The following is a 20,307-nucleotide window of genomic DNA, read 5'->3' as shown; positions in this document are numbered from 1 at the left end:
GCAGCCATGAGGGCCTCTGGAATTGCTGGGGAACATGCTTCCAGGTCCTGGAGGTGCCATGGGAACCAGAGTGGATGTGTAGCCCAACATTGTGACTAATCTCTGTGCTCAGCTGATAATGTGTGATGCCCAGAGAGAGGCCGTGTTTCTATCCAAGAGCTAAGCTCTTTGTTCTTTCTCATAAACACACTCATTGATCTCACTAACTAAAGCAATTATCTTCATTTAGCGATCTTTTCCAAAAGCATTATTTCCACTCCAAAACACCACTTTTATTTGCCAAGTGCCACAGTGTTACATCCTGGCAATGGGTCAGCATGTACTGCCAAATTATGTAAGCCCTTGGTTGGGTTTAGTCCTGGCTGAGCAAGAGTGTCTGGGGAGTGCAAGCTGGTGAGGTGACCCTGTGGCTGAAAACGGAGAACAGCTGTCCTTACCTTCATTCATTAGCTCGGTGTTTACACTGTGATTGGGAAGGAAATCCACGTTTGCCTAAGACACCAGTCCCCAGCTGAGAAATGTCATACTGTGAAAATGTTGGATTGAGGTTTGTTGTCAAGGAAATATAAACTGTGGACATTTCATGAAATTCAAACATGCGGATTAATTTGCTAACAGGGAGCTAAGATTGCAGTAAACCACACTGGCCTTATTCAAAGATTGAAATGTAATTAGTGTTGACTGTAGTGGCAGCAGCTAATGAAAAGGACTATAAAACCCTAGAAAAGAATTTTATTAATAAAAATTAGAAGAAATTTTTTTCATAGAAAAGTCAGCCTCACTGTAAGAAGAGATTATTGGTGAGTAAAATGACCTCATTTAGTAAATACCATCAAAAAAAGACATCACAGGGAATGAACTTGTTTGTATAGGTGCTCTTCTGTTAAAGAACATTTTTTTGGGGGGGAAACTTTAATGAATGGAGACGCTTCTGGAGACCCAGAATGAAACATGCCCACGTGGCAGGGAACCAGGATCAGGACCCACCAGCCCCTTGTTTCGTCCGTCATGCATTGCTTCCTCTGCCCAAGGCACCCCCGCTGCTCTTGCTCAGTATTGAAGTGTGTCATACATATTATTGGCCTCGTCAAGCTAAATGTTAGCTCTCTCCTTTTCAAATATCCCACTCAAAAGACAGTAAAGGAATAAAAGCTAAACCTGCAAAGACAAAGAATGGCAGTGGGGACTTAGAGGAGAGCTCTGAAGCATATGGAGGAGTGGTGGCTGATTAGCGGAGTGATGGATGCCTCAGCCTACAGTGTGGCTGTGTAGAGGTGAGGGAGTTGGCCTGCAGAACTGCTGAGAGGCTGCAAAGGCACTGGCTACTTAGAAGGCAGGGGGAGGGGCCAACATTCAGGAACTTAAGAGACATGAGAACTGGAGCAGCGCCTCCTCCCACCTTAGATGTCTGGCTTCCACCTTTCCCACCCCTCCCACCCCAGAGCAGACTGGAGGTCTGTTCTCTGGAGAAACTGAAGTGGAATTATGTTGGAAGGGGGTGTGAGTGACTGAAAACAGGGGACGGAGAGCTGGGACCTCTATGCTTGTCCCCTGCCCTGTTCCATTATGCCAGCAGCCATGCCTGTGTACCTGCAACAAGGGATGGGAAGCCTCTTTTCTTGACAAATTGAACAGTTCTGGAAAAAAATGCCCCAGATACTGAAATGTATGGGCCCCTCAGTGAACAGCTTGGCACCGTTTTCTTATAATACTTGAAGCTCACCACGGATAACTCCTCCATGCATATAGAGCCTTCAATCTGCTTTTAGTACTTTGCTCTTAAATAGGACCAGCAGCTAAGGATCTGAGTCATATTAGGGAGGCCCCAACACGACAGACATGGACCAAAACAAACCAGAAAAGAGAAACTTTGTAGAAAATGGAGATGGTGCAGACAGCAGAGAAAAATGTGTTTTTTGAAAAGAGTTATAGCAGAAAGAGAGAAGCGATTTAATGTCTAACATGAGAATAGCACTTATGAAAGAGAATTAGTGATAGTGGAAATAACATTAAATACTTGGATTAAAGAAAACACAGTGAATATATATTTCTCCAAAAGTAGAACAAAAATTGGAGTTGAAAAGTAGATGATATAGAAATGCGAAAAGTTGAAATTCAGTCTAATGACTAATATATTAGATGCAAAGATAAAAACAAAATCAATGGTTCTCTGAACATCATAGAAATAAATACAAGAACATTTCATAGAACTAAAGACTAGTAAGTATCTAACAGTTGTGATGCAGCTGATGAAAGGATTTAAGGATAGAGATACAGAAAACAAGACAAGTAAAAATAGCAATGACTTATTAAGTCTAGAAAAGTTAAAGTTTTATAAGAAAGAAAAGATGACCAGAGTCTACAGTGTGGCTCCTTGGTGAACAATGTGTATGTAGTCGTGATACTATAAAGAGCTGGTTCTTGATTTTATTATTGGGAAGCTAGCAGAATGAGAAATTCATATGTATGTTGTATTATTTACCACATGTAAAACTGGTAAATTAAGAAAGAGGCACAGTACCTAGCAACATGGACGTAAGTACTAGAAGAAACAGCTATACTGTGCAATTGGTTTCCTCTGGAGAATGTGATTGGGATGGGGGAAGTGGAGAGTAAAGGTGTTCATTATATTTCATTTTGCTGGGCTGGCTTTAGCTCAGCGGTTCCTTCGCATACAGAGCTTTCTATATTTCATTTTGCTGTGATTACAAAATAAATTTATTTTAAAATGTAACTGATAACCAGTGAAAATGAAAGTAGGCATAATGAAATAATTGGAATCTGTGAGATAATGACAAATTTTGCAGGTGAAAGTACCTCTCGGAGTCATTCCTATCTGTAAAATAGGTGATGATGTCTAATATGTTTTACATTTAAAAGGATAATCGCCAAGCAATACTGACAGCATCATGCTAGTAGTAGGAGACACATGTAGCCAGGAGGACCCAAGACAAATCAGAAAGACAATATAAGTAAGGATGAGCCATAGCTAAATTAAATAATTGGTAAGGTTGTATTAATGGCTGTATTTTGAATGCCAGGCCTTAAAAAAGAGACTATACCCAGCAGCATCCATTCGACACTGACAAAAATTACCCATATGTATGCCTACAAAGGAAACTTTAATACATTTATTTTTGTTAATCCTCACTCGAAGATACTTTTTCTATCGATTTTAAAGAGAGTGGAAGGAAGGGAGGGGTGGGGGTGGGGGGTAGAGGGAGAGAGAGAGAGAGAGAGAGAGAGAGAGAGGGACATTGGTTGCCTCCCACATGCGCCCCAACCAGGGCCGGAGAGCAACACTCTAACCACTGAGTCACGCCAGCCAGTGCGGTTTAATACTTATTAAAGGAAGAAATAATGGACTTTATTATCTGACTACAGTGCAAGTGGAAATGCACAAAATATAGAAATAAAGGCCCTCCAAGCCAAAACAACACAACAAACCTGCTAGATATGAAAAAACTTTCTCAAAAACAACTCCTGTGTCAAAGACAAAATCAAAACCACAAATTGAAACCATCTAGAAAATAATAATGGAAACATTACTCTGGTGGAGAGCTGCTTTGCCAGTGTCCATTCTTTTCTCTCTTCTTACTAACAGAATATTGATTTTGTTGAGAGTCTCTGACCAGCTAAAAACCCTCTTCACAGGCCTCCTTTTAGTCAGCGGAACTTGGGGGGAGGGCGTGGCTATATGATTAAGGTCTCACCAATAAGATGCAAGGGATTATAGATGGGCGGGGCTTCCAGCAGAGCTTAAAATGAAGGTTGACTGAGCTGTCTAATAGGCCTTTGCATATGTGATACTGGATTAGTCATTCTGTAATCAGAAGGTGTCAATACACCTAAAGGTAGATGAGCGCAAAGATAAAGGTGTTCCTCCAGAATATCCAGGGATCCATTCATCCCAGCCTGGACTTTCTACCTCTTAGGGGAAAAAAATTCTAACCCTTAAGTCGCTATTTTGGGTCTCTTTGTTAGTAGGAACCAACAAAATTCCTGACACACTCACATATCACAATTTATGGAATGTAATTAAAGAATGAAAAGAAACAAATGAAGCATGCCAATCAATAAATTGGAAACAGAAACAACAAAATAAAGGAAAGCAGAAAGAAATGAGGCTCAAAGTGGAACTCGATAAATTAGAAAAACGAAAAAAAGAGGCTAAATCTAAGAGCTAGTTCTTTCGGGAAAACAATAATTTAAAAGATATATAGACATATATATTTACCTGCATAATCAAGAAATAGGTGAAGAAAGCACAAGTAAACAAAACTAGATCATGAAAAATATAGAGATGAAATGATTTATACTTTGCAACACTGTGCAAATAACTTTGAAAATGTGGATCAAATAGGCCATTTTCTTGGTAAACATGCTATGAGATTGACTCCAGTATAGAAAAAGAGACTCAAAGAGACTAGTAACATTGAAAAACATGAGACAGCCTTGACCTGAGACCAGTTCTTACTGCTCTTCTGGCATCTCCTTTGCTGTTGGATTTTTCAGTGCGAGGGAAGTGGATTTCTGGTGAGACCTCCAGTGTGGCACGCTGGTATTGGGGTGCAGCCTCTGGCAAGGGTGGCCACACACCAGATAGGTGAAGGCAGTGATTCTTGGCATTAGGACCCATCCCAAAATAAAGAGCTCCGAGTCTCCCGTTTTTTTTAAATGACATTTTCCAGATCAATATGCTACTCGATCTTTTTTAGTAAGAAAAAAAAATCATTGAAATTGTTTTCAAAATATTCCTTAAGGTTTCAAATGTTTCAAACGGTCTATCCAAATAAATAGTGGTAAAGATTTCAAAGCAGGATTATGCATTGAAAAGGTGGAGAGGGTTGTTTTGACAGAAAAACTAATGGTATAGGAAGAAAGAAAAATGGTGAGCATCGGAACACTATTAATTAAGTTCATGGAAAAATACCTTGTTTTCACATGCTGGTAACTGGAATATCCCTACTGGTTAAAAATAAATAGCATGAAGTGTGAGGAAACCAGTTAAGGGGGAAAAAAAATGAAGCAACCAGAACAGCCGGTCATCTAGAAAGAGAATCATGAAGTTATGCCAAAGACTTCAGATCATTACACCAAGTCATCCACCCCGAGGCCAGGGTTTAAGCCCTGTGTTGACAAACACCGTGGTCGCGTGAGCCCGGGGGCATCCAGAAAGACCTGCTTGGACAAGCATTTGGTTCTGGAAGTTTCCTTGCTGTTTAAAGTGTATTGTTTTCTCTGAACTTTGAAGTTTCCCCACATAATCTTCATGAATTCTAACGTAATGTCCTCTTTTACCCCATCTTTCCCTGGTAGTGGGAGCAGTGAACCATGGAGCTGTACTTTGGTGAATATCAACACGTGCAGCAGGAATACGGTGTCCACCTGAGGCTCGCCAGTGATGAAACCAAGAAGTTGAGGAATTCCCAGCACCCTAAGGCAGGCTCCTACGGGGTCAGTATTCGGGTACAGGGGATCGATGGCCACCCCTACATAGTCCTGAACAACACGGAGCGCTGCCTGCCAGGCACACCTTTTTCTGAAAACGGGCCATCGTTTCCACCGCCAGTGATAAATGACCTGACTGTGCATCCCAGCAACGGGGCTGGACTAGAGGAGGACAGTGCGGACGAGCTGCCCTTTCCAGAAAACCCGTATGCCCCACCCAGCTCAGGGAGAACCCCAAAGCAACCCTCTCTCTTTGAGGGCAAGCATGGAGCTCTAGAATGCAAAGAGGGGCCCGGGAAGCCATCGCAGGTGCTGAACTTTCAGAGGCATCCCGAGCTTTTGCAGCCCTACGACCCTGAGAAGAATGAGTTGAGCTTACACAACCACCAACCTGCGCAGAGTAACTGGCTACAGACCCTAACAGAAGAAGGCACCAACAGTAAGAAGGGCTGGACTTACTTTTCCAAACCCAGTCGTTCCCAGCCCGCCAGCCCTCCTCTGGAAGAGCTGGCCAAGTCCAACGTGACGGCCATTCGCCTATGCAGCTCGGTGGTCATCGATGACCCCAAGAAGCAGACCTCCTTGTGCGTGAATGTGCAGAGCTGCGCCAAGCAGGGGCCGCCGGCGGCGGAGGCCCCCTCCCCGGGCGGGAGGCCCCCACCTGCCCTCGGCCCGCACCCGCACCCCGAAGCCAAGAAAGCCAGGCCGGATGTGCTTCCCTTCCGGCGCCAAGACTCCGCGGGTGCCGTCCTGGACGGAGCGCGCTCCCGGAGGTCCTCCTCCACGTCCACGACGCCCACCTCGGCCAACTCCTTGTACCGCTTTTTACTGGACGACCAGGAATGTGCCCTCCACGCTGACAATGTGAATCGGCATGAAAACAGAAGGTATATCCCCTTCTTGCCAGGAACCGGGCGGGATATCGATACGGGATCGATGCCTGGCGTGGATCAGTTGATCGAAAAATTCGACCAAAAACCTGGGCTGCAGAGAAGGGGCAGGTCTGGGAGGCGAAACAGAATCCACCCCGAAGACAGGAAGAGGTCCCGGAGCGTGGACAGCGCCTTTCCCTTCGGCCTCCAGGGGAACTCGGAGTACCTGACCGAGTTCAGCAGGAACCTGGGCAAGTCCAGCGAGCACCTCCTGCGCCCCTCGCAGGTGTGTCCGCAGCGGCCACAGGCCCCGGAGCACCACCGCGGGAGACAGAGCCCGGGGCACGCCTCCGCCAAGCCGCAGGGGGCCCACCCCAGGCCTCCCCAGCAGAGCAGAGATGGGAAAGCTCTGGAAAGCAAAGGTGGCCAGGAAAGTACCCCGGCGCGTGCATCCTCCCTCCCAGCGCAGAAAAAGGAGGAGGAAATCAAAACGGCCACTGCTACGCTGATGTTACAGAACCGCGGGCGAGCGGCGTCGCCTGACTCTGGTGCCAAGAAGATTTCTGTGAAGACATTTGGGTCCACCTCAAATACCCAGGTAAGACTAGGGTGTCTTTTTCCCCTCCCTTTTTAATTCCTGCAGCCTCATGCTACAGGAGGCTAGAGCAATATATACCTGCATCTGAAGTGGGTGATTGCACATAGATTTTTTAAAAAATATTTTGTATTGTATTTTTTAGAGAGAGAAAGGGAGGGGGGCGAGGGAGAGAGAGAAACATCGATGTGATGTGACAGGAAACCTGGCCATGTGCCCTGACTGGGAATGGAACAGGCAACCTTTCAGTGCATCAATTAACTGAGCCACATGGGCCAGGGCACACGTGGATTTTAAAAAGTTTTTCCTAAAGATATGGCCTACTGCTGATTGTATGGTTTTCTAAGTTAATTCAAGTACAGTTAGATTTCCATTGGGGTCTTGTCTATAAAGTAATTTGTCAAACACTACAGAGAGGTTCGCCTTTACCTTTTGTATGGTTGTGAAATCAGAAAGTAGGTGGAATGTGTTTCCACACAGAGGTTGGGTGCTTAGGTTTGTGTAGATGTGTTAATTATCCTCATGAATTTGAGTGACTGGGCTAATTTCTGGCCTGAGAAAGTAGGTTAATCCTAATTTAAGCTTAACCCTAGTGATGGAATTTATTTAAGTGGTACATTTAGTGTTTTGCTAGACACAATAAAAACATTAATGATAATGATAAAAATGATAATAAGGTTCGTAAGTGTCAGGCACTATTTGTTATATGTTATAGGATGGGCACCAACCCTGTGAAGGCAAGTCCTATTAACCTCAATTTACAGGTGAGAAAATTGAGGTGAGGAAGTTAAGTAACTTGCTCCAGGTTACAGAGCTACTTACCAAGTGCTAGAGCCAGCTGTAATGAGGATCCTTACCTGAGGAATCACTTTTGGAAAGGAGGAATGTGTTTGGAAGCTCCTGCGTCCGGGTTTCGCCTCCTGCCTGGAAACACCGTCTCAGTCTCCAGGGATCTAATGACGCCCTCTGTTCCAGGCCACGCCGGACCTGTTAAAAGGCCAGCAGGAGCTCACGCAGCAAACCAACGAGGAGACGGCCAAGCAGATCCTCTACAATTACCTCAAGGAAGGGTCAGTGCCTTTCCTTAAAGGAGCACAGTACTGTCATTTCTGTGGGGCTCTTCGTTTCCTTTTCTGGGGCCTTCTGCTTTGCCCCCTCCCTCCCCGCCCTGTGTGAGCCATTGGAGGGTTAAGATTCAATGGCTGGAGCTTTCACAACAGCATTCATTTAAATCTTGGGTGGTGGGAAGTGAAGATCAGGCAAGGGGAGTATAGGGAGTGATATTGTACTTTAAAAATTGAATGTATTTTAAAAAATGACTACACTGAATTTGTTGTTAAAAAAACAAAAGACAGGAAGGATGTCTGTTGTCCAGTTTTGAATGAAGTCTGTTGTTACCTTACTTCCAATCACCCCTTATTATTAGAAGTTACAAATAAAAACACCTCCTTCCCTCCCCAGAGTTGACATTGGCCAGGAGCCCCTGCTTCCAGTATTTTTAAAAGCACGTATGAGTCACTTAAAAACAGTGCTTGCCACATACTTATCTTGGAGGTTGAGTGTGCGTAATCTGGTTTCACTCCTTACTCAGATACCGATGGCGCTGGAATTCCAGGTCAGGAATTCGAGGTTCCTGTTTCAGTTCTCTCATCAGATGTGATTAAAAAGAGAAAAAGCGTTACAGTCTGACATGACTGGAAGTCACGTGGCAAATACTCACTGGTATCAAAACACTGTGTTTTTTGTATTGAGCCTTACAATTATTTGTCAGTAATAGTAGACCTGACAAAGTGGTCAGGCTCAAACTATAAGATAAGGGCTCTTTTGGAATTAAAAAACAACAGTAACCAAAAAGATACTTTTATTCTTCTAGCTAAGAGCTAGTTATCAGTGCCTCCCTGTGAAGGGTTTTACCATGTTAAGGTTAAAGTAGAAGAACTTTTGATTTTTAAAATTCTCTAAATTTTTTTATATATATTTCTATTCATTTCAGAGAGGAAGGGAGTGGGAGAGAGAGATAGAAACATCAATGATGAGAGAGAATCATTGATTGGCTGCCTCCTGCAGGACCTCCACTGGGGATCGAGCCCGCAACCTGGGCATATGCCCTGACCAGGAATCGAACCGGTGACCTCTTGGTTCCTGGGTCGACGCTCAACCGCTGAGCTACACCCGGCTGGGCTCTCTAAATTATTATTATTTCTTTTTGTTCATGATCTGAGACAGACTTTAGTGGGAGGCACCTATTTAAGGAAACTTATTAAAAAACTATTTTTTCCCCTAATTGTCAGGTATGTGTGATAGAAGATGTGGTTGAGGTTAATAAGACTTGAGGCAATCATTACCTGTCAAAGTCTAGACAGAGGACTGCTGTGTTGATAGTCTTGGCTTGGGGATTTGTGTTTTTAGACATAGGCTAATCAAGTTAAAGATCACTGCAAATCATTCTTAAGCATAAGATTTAAAAGTAAAAATGTATGTGCGTGTGAGACACACACAGAGGAGAAATTCCTTGTTGGAATGAATGTAATTCATTTGAATCAAACAGCAAATTACTACATTTTCACTGGATGTGTTCTCCAAGCTCATTTAGAATGTTGCTATGTCTCTTTCACATTTGAAAGTGGGAACCTCTGCCTCAAATTGAATGGTAACGTAGGACAATTTATTTGACGAAAAAATACACCATCCACCCTGCTCATTTAACACTGGTTTTGTAAATTTTTGTAAAAACAAAACACACAAGCCTCTTACAATTTGTCTTCTTAAAGGGCTTGTCTGTGTGTCAGGGCACATAAAATATTCTAGGACCAGTGGTTTCCCCTCACTGTTGTTTTTCCTTTGCCTCTTCCAGAAGCACCGATAATGATGATGCCACTAAAAGGAAAGTCAACCTGGTCTTTGAGAAAATCCAGACTTTAAAGTCTCGAGCAGCAGGGAGCGCACAAGGAAGTCACCAAGTAAGTTGAAGTTTTGCATCTTGCAGAGGGCATTTAACACGGGGTGTGGCAGGCACATTGCTGTTTCTTCCGTCTGTACAATGGGTTATGGCACCAAGTGGGAAGTTTCCTGAGGAGTGAGCTGGATCTGAGATGGGAGATCTCGTTTTACATGTTATGAATTTATACTCTGCTTCTCTTTCTCAGAAAGGTTTTTAAGATATTTTATTTAAAAAAACCCCACACCAACATAATGGAATGAAACAAATTTAGAAAGAGGAAATAAGAATAGAAAGAATTAAGCAAGTTAATGGGTAGATTTCATAGGCAGATTTGAAAGGTTGGTGTGAACTGGCTTGGCCCCAAACTTTGGAACTTCAGAGAGTAAAAAATAAGAGAATAAGAACAAGAAACTAGGGAACAGAGGCAGGTGAAGCCAACCAGCATCGGTGGAAGGGAAAGGAAGGAGTGGAGTGGTGCCAAACTCTTTTAAAAAACTGTCCGTTTAACTGATTGTACTGAATTCGAGTTGGGACTTGGAGATTGCTTTTGTTAAAAAAGGATTGGTGTCATAATTGATTAACATCTGCTATATATCACACACACCTTGTACCCTGAAAGGAAGTAGCATTTAAGGGAGACGACTGAACACTTGTTCCTCCGTCCTACGCCACTGTGCATTGGGACCCATTTCTCTTCCCAGGGGAATTCTGCAAAGGCAGGAAAGAGAGGCTACCCAGAGGCAGGTGACAGGAAATGTGTCTATAGCTTCTTTTCAATGTTGGAAAAATTGGATAGAGGACATTTTTAGGCATCAACTACGACTTTTTCTCTACTGCTCAGTGTTCCCTTAGCACTCAGCTAACCATGACTGCTGCTCTCCATCAAATAGAGATATGTATGTATGTGTATATTTATGTGTATGGATGTGTGTATGCATAAATACACATATATACATATATACACACACATATACATACACACATACACACAGGAGTGGGCAAAAGTCAGTTTACAGTTGTTTGTATGGAAAATACAATAATAAATAATCATACAAGAATAAACTGTTGTATACTCATAATGTAAACCCACTTTTGCCCACCCCTGTATATAATATTTATTGTAGTACAAATATATTAACTGTTCCCACTGGGGAATTTTTAGATTATACACTTTGCTTCAGGAGTGCTATGTAGTTCTTAAAATTAGCTTGGGATTTTTTTGCTAAAAGTCTTAAATCTAAATTTTTACTCTGACTCTTACTTTTCATTTGCCTGCATATTCTTAGGGGGAATATATCCTTTGGTCTTTTTTGTTTTGACATGCTTTGGTCTTGATGTTAAGATTGTCATTGTGGGTCACAGACTAGGGGTATCAGGGTAGCCCTTCTGGAGTCACTAACACTAATGGTGTCTCAAAAGATTATAGAATTCTCTGAAAGAAGGGAAGGCAGGGCATTGTAGGCAGAGGGAATGGCACAAGCAAATATAAAATGGAAAGAGGCACGTGTTAGCTCTGTTTAGGGGATGGAGGTAATTTTGTGTAGCTGGAGCAGAGAGCACGTGGGGACGAAGCACCAGGTAGGAAAGACCTCAGAAATCGCATAAGAAGTTTCCGTTTCAGACTGAAGGTGATGGGCCACCACTGATGGGCTTTACACAGGAATGAGTAGCGCCATATTCCTAAGAATTCATTCCTGTTGTAGCTTTCTGAAAGAGGTGAGATTAGAGGAGGGGAGACCAGTTAAGAAGCACTGGGAATCAAGTGCGAGGTGGTGAGAAGGTGGACTAAGGCCCTTAGATTCTGGCTCTGATCGCAGTGCTCTGACGGCTTAATTGCCCATGTTTTCCTACTCCCTCCTCCTCCCTGTTATTTTCTGAATCTGCGTATTCGCTGGCAAAGGCCAGGTAAGTGGTTTTCTGTGAGGGAATGTAAGGCCCCTCTCCCATGTGGACTGAGACCATCCTGGGAAGCGACAGCAAAGCAGGCAGGGGTTCTGCTTGGGACGGAGCGCGTGCAGGTTCCCTCGTGGGTCAGGTTTAGCTTTCTAAAATGGATTGTTCTCATTGTATCTGAGAGAATTGGAAGTCCTGTGTTTTTGTTGACTGGGGGCTCTGGTTAACTTCACAGGAGTAAGTGAGGAAATACCTCTTTCCAGGTTCATCAGGCACAACTCACGCCTGGATTCAGATGCATGAGGGCCAAGCCACTGCCTTTTCCAGCTTTGATTCCTGCTTTTATCCCCCTTCCTCACCATGTAGTTTTCTAACCACTTTGCTATAGTTTTTTAGCCAAATCCTTTTGAGAACATCATCCTATTATTACATCCATGGAAGAAAAAAATGAGATCCATTAATATTCATACTCAATCAGAGATGTTTCCTAATAGCCTCTTTAATCAGATCCCTCTTCATTCTATCTCTCTCCATTATGGAAATGTGACATCTAAAAGAAGACAGCCAGTTTAGCCAGCTTACAGTTATTTACTGCTTGCATCCAGACATATACAGAGTGAGGGATAAAAATATCATTGATGGTGATGGAGCAGTAATTCCCAATCTAATGGAAAGTTTGTAATAGATTTTTACACAAAGGGCCTCAGGAACACAGAGACATGAGCTTTGGGTATTACTTTATGCAATAAATGAATCTTCACAAATACTTATTTTTTATCTTTTACATTGTTTTATTGGGTATAACTTACAGTAAATTTCACAAATCTTAACTGCATAGTTCAAATGCAAGCACCACCCAGATCAAGATACAGGGTACTCTCATCACCCCAGAAGGTTTCCTCGTGCCCCTTCTCTGTAGGGATCTACACTGGGATCTTAAGATTTTAGAGTTACTGCTCTGATTATATTTTGGGGGAAAGAGAATGAAAGTAAATCATCTCGAACATTTCAATGCATATATCTTTGCAATTAACTGTAGGCTTCTAACTCTTCGTCTGAAGTCAAAGATCTGTTGGAACAAAAAACCAAGCTGACCACAGAAGTGGCTGAACTTCAGAGACAGCTTCAGCTGGAAGTCAAGGTATCTGATTTTTCCTCAGTTATATTTTTCATTTCCTTCTTGACTGGTAAAGAATATTTTAAGTACCTTCGGATGCCCAAGTGAATTGAAAGCCAATATTCCGCCCCCCCCCCCCCAAAGAAACATTCCTCTCATCACAGAAGTAAATCCCTGTATATTTGGCTCCTACTGACCAAAGAACTTAAAACAACAACAACAACAAAAAACAACCCAAAGCATATAGCGACTGTTTGCTTTGACAGAGAAAAAGAATCACTATTGGATTCAGTCAGGCCAGTAGAAAACGAAATGCTTATAAAATATAGGAGCTGAGTAATTGAAATAGTACAATGAGATTTAGCTGTGTTTGTTTCTCTTTTAAAAGTATTACAACTCATTAAATATGTAATATTGCTTCTAGTTACACACAACTATGCCTTAATTAAGTAGTTTGATTAATAATTAATGACATCACTAATAATTAATCCTGTAAGTGCAAAGACATGGAGTCCATCAGAGTTTAGAAGGACGTATTGTAAAGTTTCAGCATAACATAAATGTATGGTGGAGGTACTCTAAAATCACATGTATTCATATTAGAATCAACAGAACATCAAAGAAGAGAGAGAGAGAATGAAAGCAAACTTAGAAGAGCTCCAGAGCCAACACGACCACAAGGAGAAAGAGAACTCGGCGCTGCAGCGGCGGCTGGAAGAGAGTGAGGGGGAGCTCCGCAAAAGCCTGGAGGAGTAAGTCCTGGGCCGAGGGCCTGTCCTTCCTGGCTCTTCATCTGATGTGGCCAGAACCTTTTTGTCCATTTAGTACTACCCGGTCTTCCAAATATTTACAGCGGCTGCCCCCTCTTCCTTTTCTCCCTGGTAAGCAGAAAGGTTAATAATTTTAAAATTCATACACCTTAAAGGATGTCTTGTAAAGTTTCAGCCCTTAGAGTGGGTCTATAGTAGGTAAGTGAGAAGCAGGGAACGCGGAGTGGTGATATCTCAGGACTGAGATTTCAAGGGGCCTGGGCCCAGCCTCCAAAAAGCACGTCACGAGACCTCCATAATCTCCCGCTTGTGGCTTCTATCCTGGATGGTGCTGGACTCTGTGACCTGTGTTTATATTTCTGTTGCATCTGCAGAGCTGGGCAGTCAAGCCTGGTGGCCGTGTCACTGTGGCCATGTCTTAAAATCTGTGCAAAAGAGATCTGAAACTGAGGTCGGAAAGGGTGCATTGCTAAGAAGCCCTGTGGACACGATGGAAACTTTAAGCGAAGGTTAGAGCAGGAGTGAAATCTGGAGGGAAATTCAAGAAAAATAGGACATTATGTAGTAAATGCATTTAATTGCCTTGGCAATTTTGATGGTGTAGTTTTTGCTTTTAAGACATTCTTAGAGGTTAATTTTAGAAAAGAAGTTGGTAAGAAAACAATCAGAAAGTTTAGGGGGTAGTAAAGACTTTACAGTATAACAAGGTAGAACCGTTGTGAATTTGATTTAGAGCAGAGGTTGGCAAACTTTTGTCAGATAGTAAATACTTTACAGTTTATGGGCCATATGGTCTTTGTTGGAACCTCTCAATTCTGCCATTGTATTGTGCAAATGACTGTAAGCAATACATAAAAGAATGAGCACTATATTCCAATAAAACTTTATTTATAAAAATGGGCAGTGGGCCAGATTGGCCCATAGGTCATAATTTGCTGACTCTTCTGGTCTACAGTCCTGTGAGGGGGGGCGGGGGATATGGAGGAGGGAGAGTGGGAGGCTTCTTGGGGCTTTAGATGACTCTGCTTGAGCATCTGGAGGTCTGCAGTCAGATGGGATGAACATCAGCAGAGCCCGAGGTCTGTCTGAGGGACTCCTTCTTGTCAGGCTGTTTCAGGTAAAGATGGAACGGGAACAGCACCAGACGGAGATCAGGGATCTCCAGGACCAGCTCTCGGAAATGCATGATGAACTGGACAGCGCCAAACGATCCGAGGACAGGGAGAAGGGGGCTCTGATTGAGGTAAGGGGCCGGTGGGGTCTGGTGACAAGGTAGGCCCCATCTGCCTGAAGAGGGTGAGATGGCGGAGGTGGGATGGGGACTGAGTACCCTGAGCCATATTCTGTTTTGTGCATTTACCACACCTGTGCCTGTGGTTAGATTCTGTAAGAGCATCGTATGTAATAGTTTTTAAACATTGTCTTAGGAAAACTTCCAACATACAGAAAAGTAGACAGGGTACTGCAGTAACTTCCACAGAGCTCCAACCCAGATCCAACAGTTGACAACATTTTGTGATATTATCTCCACTTATTCATCTGTCCATCCATTCATTCTTCTATTTTTTTCATGCATCAATTTATCCATCTTTGCTGAACTATTTCAAAGCAAATTATAGATAACACCATGCCTCATGCCTAAATTCTCAAGCACACATCTTTGAAAATTATGGAATTTTCTTACAACCACAATACTATTATAACACCTAAAAATTTAATAATTCCTATAATATATATAATATAACAAGAATTCTAATACCTGGGCCCTCATTCAAAATTTTCCGCTTGTCCTCCAGACATATTTTATGGTTGTATTCCCCCCACCTCCCAGCCAGGATCCAATCAAGAATCCCACATTGCTGTCACTGTTTTCATTTATCCCGGTACAGCACCCTTCCCCCTCATTCCCTACTGCCTGCTTTTCTCCTCCCATCCCATCCATCTTCTGAGGAGATTAGGCCAATGCCCCTCTGATTTGTCTGATTATTTCCTTATGGTGTCCATTATGGCGTTCCACTATCCCCTGTATTCTAGTAGATTTGTATTTAGATCTCTACACTAATAGATTTAGATTAAACTTGGGACAAAAATACTTTGTAAGTAATGCTATTTATGGGAAAGCATGGAAAATACATTAATGCCCATACAACACTTAGCACAGGTTAAGTTTTTGTTTAAGGCCCACAGGACTGTAAGCTCCAGAAGGGCAGGGTTGGTGATGGCTGGCTCAGCATTTTATCCCAGTGCTTGGTACATATAGCACTCAGTAAATATTTGGGGGTTGGTTGGATGGATCAGTTATGAGTTAGTAAGTGAATGGATGAATGAATCTGTTTGCTGTGACACAGGATGCCCATCTGGCCTCTGCCCATATTAGTATACCCCCTATTAAATATTTAGCTCTTATCAATCAGTGAGCAAATGGATAGATCAACTCTTTCCTCTGCTTAGCATTTGTTAATTATTATGGGGTTTTACAAAGACAGTTATTATTTTTTCCCTGAATTAGATTGCCATCTTGTTGAGATGTTAGATACACACATATAAAAGTGATTAGAGAGCAAGAATAGGTTTTGAACATCTACAGTTTTGGGGAGAGTGAGTCTAATTGAGAGTCACAAAAATACACAAGTGCCCATTTAGATGTTTTGATATTTGCTATAACATTATCATCTGCATTTTTGGCATAGTTTTGAAATTTATTTCCATAATAATCTTTGTTTTGTAGGAACAGTTCAAAAAATAAATGACACAATTTAGAACAAAGCTAAAAAAAAAAAATGAAATAAGAAAGGTACCTTGTTAGTACTGAATTTTTATTTTCTATTGCTTTCCCCCAGGGCTGAGTCTTTCTTTGACCCATTCTTGGGGTTAAAGTTGCTGGCTTTAGTTCCTTGTTAAGTCTCCTCTGTCAATTGTTTTCTCACCCTTTCCTTGTTTGGTTTTGAAGTAATTCCCCCGGAAGGATTTTGGGTCCTGCCCTTTAGAAGTAAGCCTCCCTCTTCCCCATGACTTGGCAGAGCTGAGCCCTGTGACCACACAGCACAGGGGTTCTCGTGAATGCGTTTTCACATGGTTACAGAGGGGAATCATTTCTCTTCTCCCCACACGTCTCCGTCTCTCTCTCTCTCTCTCTCTCTCTCTCTCTCTCTCTCTCTCTCTCTCTCTCTCTCGACCTTTTCTCCTGAGAAGGCTTTAGTCTTCTTTCCTACCACCTGGTATTTCTCTTTTTATCCAAGGATTTCTTAAAAGCCACCATATTCATGGTATTATACTGCTAATCATGGCTCTGTCTTTTTCTCAGAGACAAGGGTATTAGAATGCAGCTTTGAGCATGTGTGAATTTATCACTGAAATATTATTAAAACCACAAAATGAAATTTTAAAATGGGGGTGGGTGGGTTGGTGGAAAAATACTTATTTTCCTAACATCTTAACAACGATTTTTGTTTCTACATATTCTGTTTGCCTCCCTACCCATTGCTGGGTTTCATCCTGCCTATAATGTAGGGACAATTATAGTGTCCCTACAGTTTTGGCATCTGCTTTTAAAAGTTAATGTCAGAAACATTTTCCCTTGTTATACCTTATAGTCTTTATTTATATTTCATTTTTAAGGAGATCAACCACAATATATTTAATTATTCTCCTATGCTTAAATTATTTCTTTTTTTTAATTATGAGAAAATATGGTGAACATTTTTTACATGTATCCTTGTACTTTTTGGAAAAAATATCCTAAGGATAATTTCCCAGAAATGATGTCATTGTACAGTTTCTGGCTTTCAATAAAAATGGTAGCTTCACAAACAAAATTAAATAGAAGGTAAGACATTGCCATATCCCTTGTGTGGACACTTGACTGATTTGAAAAGGGAAAGATGTTATCTTAGCTATAGGGAAGTCCCTTAAGTTGCTGAATTTTCCCAGTAACTGAAACATATAATTGTTATTTTCCCTTTTCCATCTTACTCTTTGTCCTTTTAAATTCTTTATTTTAGCACATTTGACCTTGTTCTATTTTTGTCTCTATCTCTTTCTTCTAGACAGCTAAGTCAGTACCATTTCGTCTTTGCATCTTCCCCCATTTCATGCCAAGCAACAGAGCAAATGAATAAAGTGATTTCAGTATCAAAATTATTATTTAAAAAATATATATTTTATTGATTTTTTTACAGAGAGGAAGGGAGAAGGATAGAGAGCTGGAAACATCGATGAGAGAGAAACATCGATCAGGTGCCTCCTGCACGCCCCCTACTGGGGATGTGCCCACAACCAAGGTACATGCCCTTGACCTGAATCAAACCTGGGACCCTTCAGTCCACAGGCCGACGCTCTATCCACTGAGCCAAACCAGTCAGGGCTCAAAACTATTTTTAAAATGTTACCATTTTAGCCTAGCTGGCATGACTTAGTGGGTGAGCATTGATCGATGAACCAGGTTTGGTTCTCGGTCAGGGCACATGCCCGGGTTGCAGGTTCGATCCCCACTGTGGGGCCTGCAGGAGGCAGCCAATCAGTGATTCTCTCTCATCATTAATGTTTCTATCTTTCTCTCCCTCTCCCTTCCTCTCTGAAATCAATAAAAATATATTTTAAAAAATGTTACCATTTAAAAAAAGGCATATATTTGAAATGAGCTATCTGCTTCCTTGCTTCTTTATCAAAGAATATGATTTAATTAATTAAGTAGTTTACCGGTGAATTTGCAGTGGTCACCAGGGGGAGGCTATGCGCCTCAGTGTGGGTGACGTGTTTTCAGCACAGGCTGGTAATGAGAGACTGGGAAGGGGAACAGAGCACATCTTCTCTTAAAAATGTTCCTGACGTTGCTGGCTTCCTGGTTGTGTCTTTCCTGTAATGGGAGCTATAGCCTCTACTGCGGCCCTTCTGCAGGGTTAGTGAGGGCACAGCTGGCTCTGAACGTCAAGGTGGGGCTCTTTTCCTCTGGAAGATCATCCGCACTGTTTTAAACGCGTTTCCTTGGACTTGTCAGTGACATTTAAAGCATGATCATAAAATAGACTCCGTCTCCTTGTCACTTTCAGTTTCTTCTTCATCTCTTAATCAGAAGCGGCCTGGGGAATTTGATCACAGATTACAGTTGGGGCCAAGTTTTCCACGGCATTTGGCTTAGAACAGACTCTTAAACACAATGAACATTAAACACATTGTGGTATTGAACGATTGAAAGAGGCCGAGGGCCCTGTATTTCGTGAGATGCCCAATGCACAAGAACTTGCATGAAATCTCTTCTAATACGACTTGCCATTTTTTTCAATAACATTGGGTCCCGATGTGGAACCAGTAAAGTGACATTAAGGAAGAATACAGTAGTTATTAGTTTTTTTAAAGGAAGAAAGAAAGAGGAAAATCATCCTGTTTTCTCTGGATAAGCCATACAATTGACCAACAATAGCATGACTTTTTTTATTCTTAAACGACTGATGGTTTTGAAATTTTGTTTTTAACTCAAGTTACAAAAAATGATCATAGAACAAATTTTGTGCCACTTCTTTGTCCAAAAATGTGTTTTCCTCCATTCCGGGGGAAATGGGTACACATGCGCCGTCTTTCTAAGTGCCAGGGCAGTGGAATTTTCTAATTACTGACCGTCATCTTTGATGGGAGCCTGCAGTGCTGACAGCTGGGCCTCCCTCCAGCAGCCGCGTGTTTTATCCCCGGCCTTTGCCAACATGCAAGTCCTTTACGTACCAGTAAAATGTGCTGGTTGTGAAATTGTATTGATCTGGGGATAGGCTGTTCTCAGAAATATTACTGAACATTATAGGAATTTTAATAAAACAACTAAAAAAATTCATGTTTCTCACCAACCCTGTTACATTTTATAGGCCATCGTTCTGGAAAAAATTGCATACTTTTCTGTCAGCTACAGTCTTGATATAAAACCATTTACTCACCCTTTAATTGAACATGGGCCAGAGATAGGGCTCTTATAGAACCGTTGGGAAGCATTTGTGCAGAAGAGGGTTTAGATCAGTATTTTTCTCATTTTGACACGGAATGAGTAGGTGGCATGTGAGCTAGAGCGTGCAGTGGGCAAGTCAGTGGCTGCATTGGGCATTCTGGTGCGTGTGTGTCTTTGTGCACCTGTTGTCAGGACAGCTAGTCCCAGAGCGTACTTCCTTTTTCTCTCAATTTTGCTTCCTTCTTGTCTTTTTGGAAGTGCATGTGTCTTTGCTTTAGTTTGGAAATGTTTAGCACAAGTCTTCTTATGTAGTAAGTACTACACACAGCCAGCTTTTATAGTCTCCCGCACCCGCACACACACATGTATACATGGTTTTCATCTCCTGGCTGCTCTACTGTGTGCAACTGACCTAGGTTAGAATGCACTGATTGTGAGCGGCCAGTGTCTTCCCTTGTTTTCTTTGATTGGAGTCTGTAGAGAGGCATGTTCATTTCTAATGGGTGTTGATTTATGTTTTGAAGTTTACATGTTATCTCTCCATTCTTTGGCTTGATAGAATTGTCAGTCAAGCCTCTGAGGTGATGAAGTGATGTTTTTGAAATCTCCTGTGCTCTTTGCCTCTGCCCTGGAAAACGTCAAGTGCTCTAAGTGCTATGGTGAGGTGTAATCTGATTGGTTTCGTGCAGCACAGTCCACTTAAGCAGCAGCCCAGCCGCAGATAGCAGCTTGTGGGTGT

The 20,307-nt window shown here is 42.2% G+C and overlaps 1 protein-coding gene across 4 annotated transcripts in view; it reads left to right on the top strand.

Annotated features, from left to right (window-relative positions):
- The window catches only part of CGNL1 (cingulin like 1), a 154,896-nt gene that overhangs the window by 54,414 nt on the left and 80,175 nt on the right, over positions 1 to 20,307 (top strand). For 3 of the 4 annotated variants that reach the window (XM_059700025.1, XM_059700043.1, XM_059700016.1), the window contains exons 2-7: positions 5,320 to 6,921; positions 7,894 to 7,988; positions 9,773 to 9,878; positions 12,792 to 12,893; positions 13,473 to 13,621; positions 14,747 to 14,882. In XM_059700025.1, the coding sequence (XP_059556008.1) occupies positions 5,335 to 6,921; positions 7,894 to 7,988; positions 9,773 to 9,878; positions 12,792 to 12,893; positions 13,473 to 13,621; positions 14,747 to 14,882 (2,175 nt within the window). In that variant the 5' untranslated portion in view covers positions 5,320 to 5,334. Of the gene's footprint in view, positions 1 to 2,880; positions 2,973 to 5,319; positions 6,922 to 7,893; positions 7,989 to 9,772; positions 9,879 to 12,791; positions 12,894 to 13,472; positions 13,622 to 14,746; positions 14,883 to 20,307 lie in introns of those variants that run through there. The other variant, XM_059700033.1, reaches the window with a different exon arrangement.

Source organism: Myotis daubentonii, chromosome 1, assembly GCF_963259705.1.
Source record: "Myotis daubentonii chromosome 1, mMyoDau2.1, whole genome shotgun sequence".
Lineage (NCBI taxonomy): Eukaryota > Metazoa > Chordata > Mammalia > Chiroptera > Vespertilionidae > Myotis > Myotis daubentonii.
This window is presented reverse-complemented; position numbering and strand designations above follow the sequence as displayed.